Source organism: Puntigrus tetrazona, chromosome 8 (genome assembly GCF_018831695.1).
Source record: "Puntigrus tetrazona isolate hp1 chromosome 8, ASM1883169v1, whole genome shotgun sequence".
Taxonomy (NCBI): domain Eukaryota; kingdom Metazoa; phylum Chordata; class Actinopteri; order Cypriniformes; family Cyprinidae; genus Puntigrus; species Puntigrus tetrazona.
Window position 1 is genome coordinate 19,232,671 of NC_056706.1, and position 2,401 is coordinate 19,235,071.

At 34.5% G+C, this 2,401-nt stretch overlaps 1 protein-coding gene across 1 annotated transcript; it reads right to left on the reverse strand.

The window, feature by feature from the left end:
* Positions 1-1,987, reverse strand: LOC122349957 (HLA class II histocompatibility antigen, DP alpha 1 chain-like). Its single transcript, XM_043246109.1, is given in 6 exon segments — positions 1-673; positions 676-716; positions 955-1,119; positions 1,122-1,232; positions 1,361-1,600; positions 1,857-1,987. Coding segments are annotated over 6 exon segments (696 nt in total). The 5' UTR covers positions 1,915-1,987; the 3' UTR covers positions 1-592.
* Positions 1,988-2,401: the final 414 nt, after the last annotated feature.

The following is a 2,401-nucleotide window of genomic DNA, read 5'->3' on the forward strand; positions in this document are numbered from 1 at the left end:
TCAAAATAGACAATCTTTATTTGAAGTGTATGTCAAAAAAAAAAGTACAAGATCTTGTACAACTGATATCCCCAAATTGATTACAATGACCTAAAATTTCTAAAATTCTACAATTCAACAATTTCTACCTTATTTTCAAAGCACACAGCACCACAATTTTTAAGATTGCCATGATGTTTGTTGAAAAAGACTTGATCTAGAAATTAGGAAGACGCTAAAAGCTAAACCAGAGAGTGACTAACACATAAAATCATTCAAAATAAGTCCAGTTTCACTCTGAAAATGTGATGTATTAGCAAAAATGATCTACCATTTTAAGCCTGTTAGACATCTGTATGTAAATGTATATGGTGTTACATTTCAAACTAAGTTATTGCCTGATTGGTGCATTATTAGAAATATCAGGCAGCATTACAGATTACATTGAGATTTATGTGTCTATGAATCTATTATTATATAACTCAGATGTTTCCTGTCACCAATGTGATGAGTGACAGAATGAATTCATGAAAATTTCATTGCACCAAATAAAACTGGTATTATTCGCAGGACCTGTTACACACTATATACAATTTCTTTTAAAGTTTGGATGTCAGTTGCAGTTGTTTCCTTTAATGAGGAAGAAAGTTCCAGCAGCGACTCCCAGGAGCCCCAGAGACAGACCCACTCCACACAAAACACAGCTGGACCAACACCGGGCACAGCTACGTCCACTTCTACAACACACACATACAACCATTTTAATAATGTAGCCTTTATTAATGTAATATCGTCACAATTCAATGTGTTTCATATTTATATTTTAGGCTGCTATTATTATTACTGTATTTCACATGGATAATACATTTTATTTGAATTTATATATTTATATACCTTTTTATAAAAAAACAATTGGGAAAATAAATAATCTGTCCACTGAATCTAGTGAATCTATAAAACCACACACACACTCACCCCATGTTTTAGTCTGAGGTTGATCGAGAGAGACATGCTTCACAGAGCAGCTGTAAATGTCTCCCTCTTCAGGTGTGAACGACAGACTGGAGAAGATGTTGTAAGTGCCGTCATCTTTTGGCCGATACTGACTTAGACTGTCTTCATTTATAACCTCATTGTTTTACTCCATGAGACTGTGACAGGAGGAGGGAAGAATCCAGTCACGTGACAGATGAGTACGTTTTCAACATTCAGCTGCACATCATCTTTGGCATAGATGGAAGTCAGAGGTTTGTCTGATGACACAGATAAAGACACGGACGCTGTTAATATCAAGCATTTAAATAATTTGTCTAAAGAAAATACAGAAGTTGTAATTCAGATGTTACAGAGTTTATAAATATAAATAAAATGCATGTCCTACCCATTTTCTCTTCAGGACTTTTATAAGCTTTGATGGCTACAGCTAAGTTTTGTTTACAGACTTCCATGTTAGCAACAGAACCCTGATAATCTGCGCTGAAGGGGTCTGAAAAGTCAGGCTGAGTAGATACTCCTTCTCCTTTAATGAAGTCTGCATGCCACGCTTCCTCTCCATCCATTCCCAACAGATCTTCTTTCTCTGTATCAGAGCATCCAGTAAAATAAAAATCCTCATGAACAACTGAAACAAACAAACAAGTGTTAGCTTGATAAAACAATATCATCTAGAGTATTTAAACTGCTCATAATTTCTGATGTGACTCTTTTTGTCTTAGCATTGTTTGATTACAGAATATTGTACTATTATTTAAAAACTGAAATTATAAAATAAATCTTTCAATGCCAGAGTCATTTACATATCATACTCCTTGGATATACTAAAGACAAAGAAAATGGTGACTTTTAAAAAAATGATTATTTATAATCCACTAACTTACCTTTGTTCTCTGAAGAAACAAGTGCAGCAAGCATGAACATAAATACATAGAGCTCCATCTTTCTCAGAGCTGAATGAGAGAAAGACTACACAAACCCTGCGTTGTTTGATGATAGCAGGTCTTTACTCCGCCTCAATGGCTCATGCAGCAGCCTCAACCAATCAAAACTGTCCTCGTGGTGATATTCTTGTAACTTGGCAAAAAGTGTTTTTTTCCTGTTCTACATTACTCAAGTTTGTTCAATTTAAGAGCAACCATCTATCACATGTAGTTTACTTTGTATGTATTACTTTTCAATATATAGTTGTATTGTTTTGTTTTGTATTGTTATGTAAATGAACAACAGTTCATACAAACAGTGTGGAGTAATTTTGAGTATAAAAACATTTTAAAGAAGCTGACATGTTGATACTTGTGTGCATCTCAAGGACAGTATAAAAAGTGTTCAGGATTTGATTGAAACAATTCCAATCTGCATAGAGTTTGCATGTTCTCTGTAAGTTTTCTCTGGGTGCTCTGTGTGTGTGATTGACTGTCTATCTGAG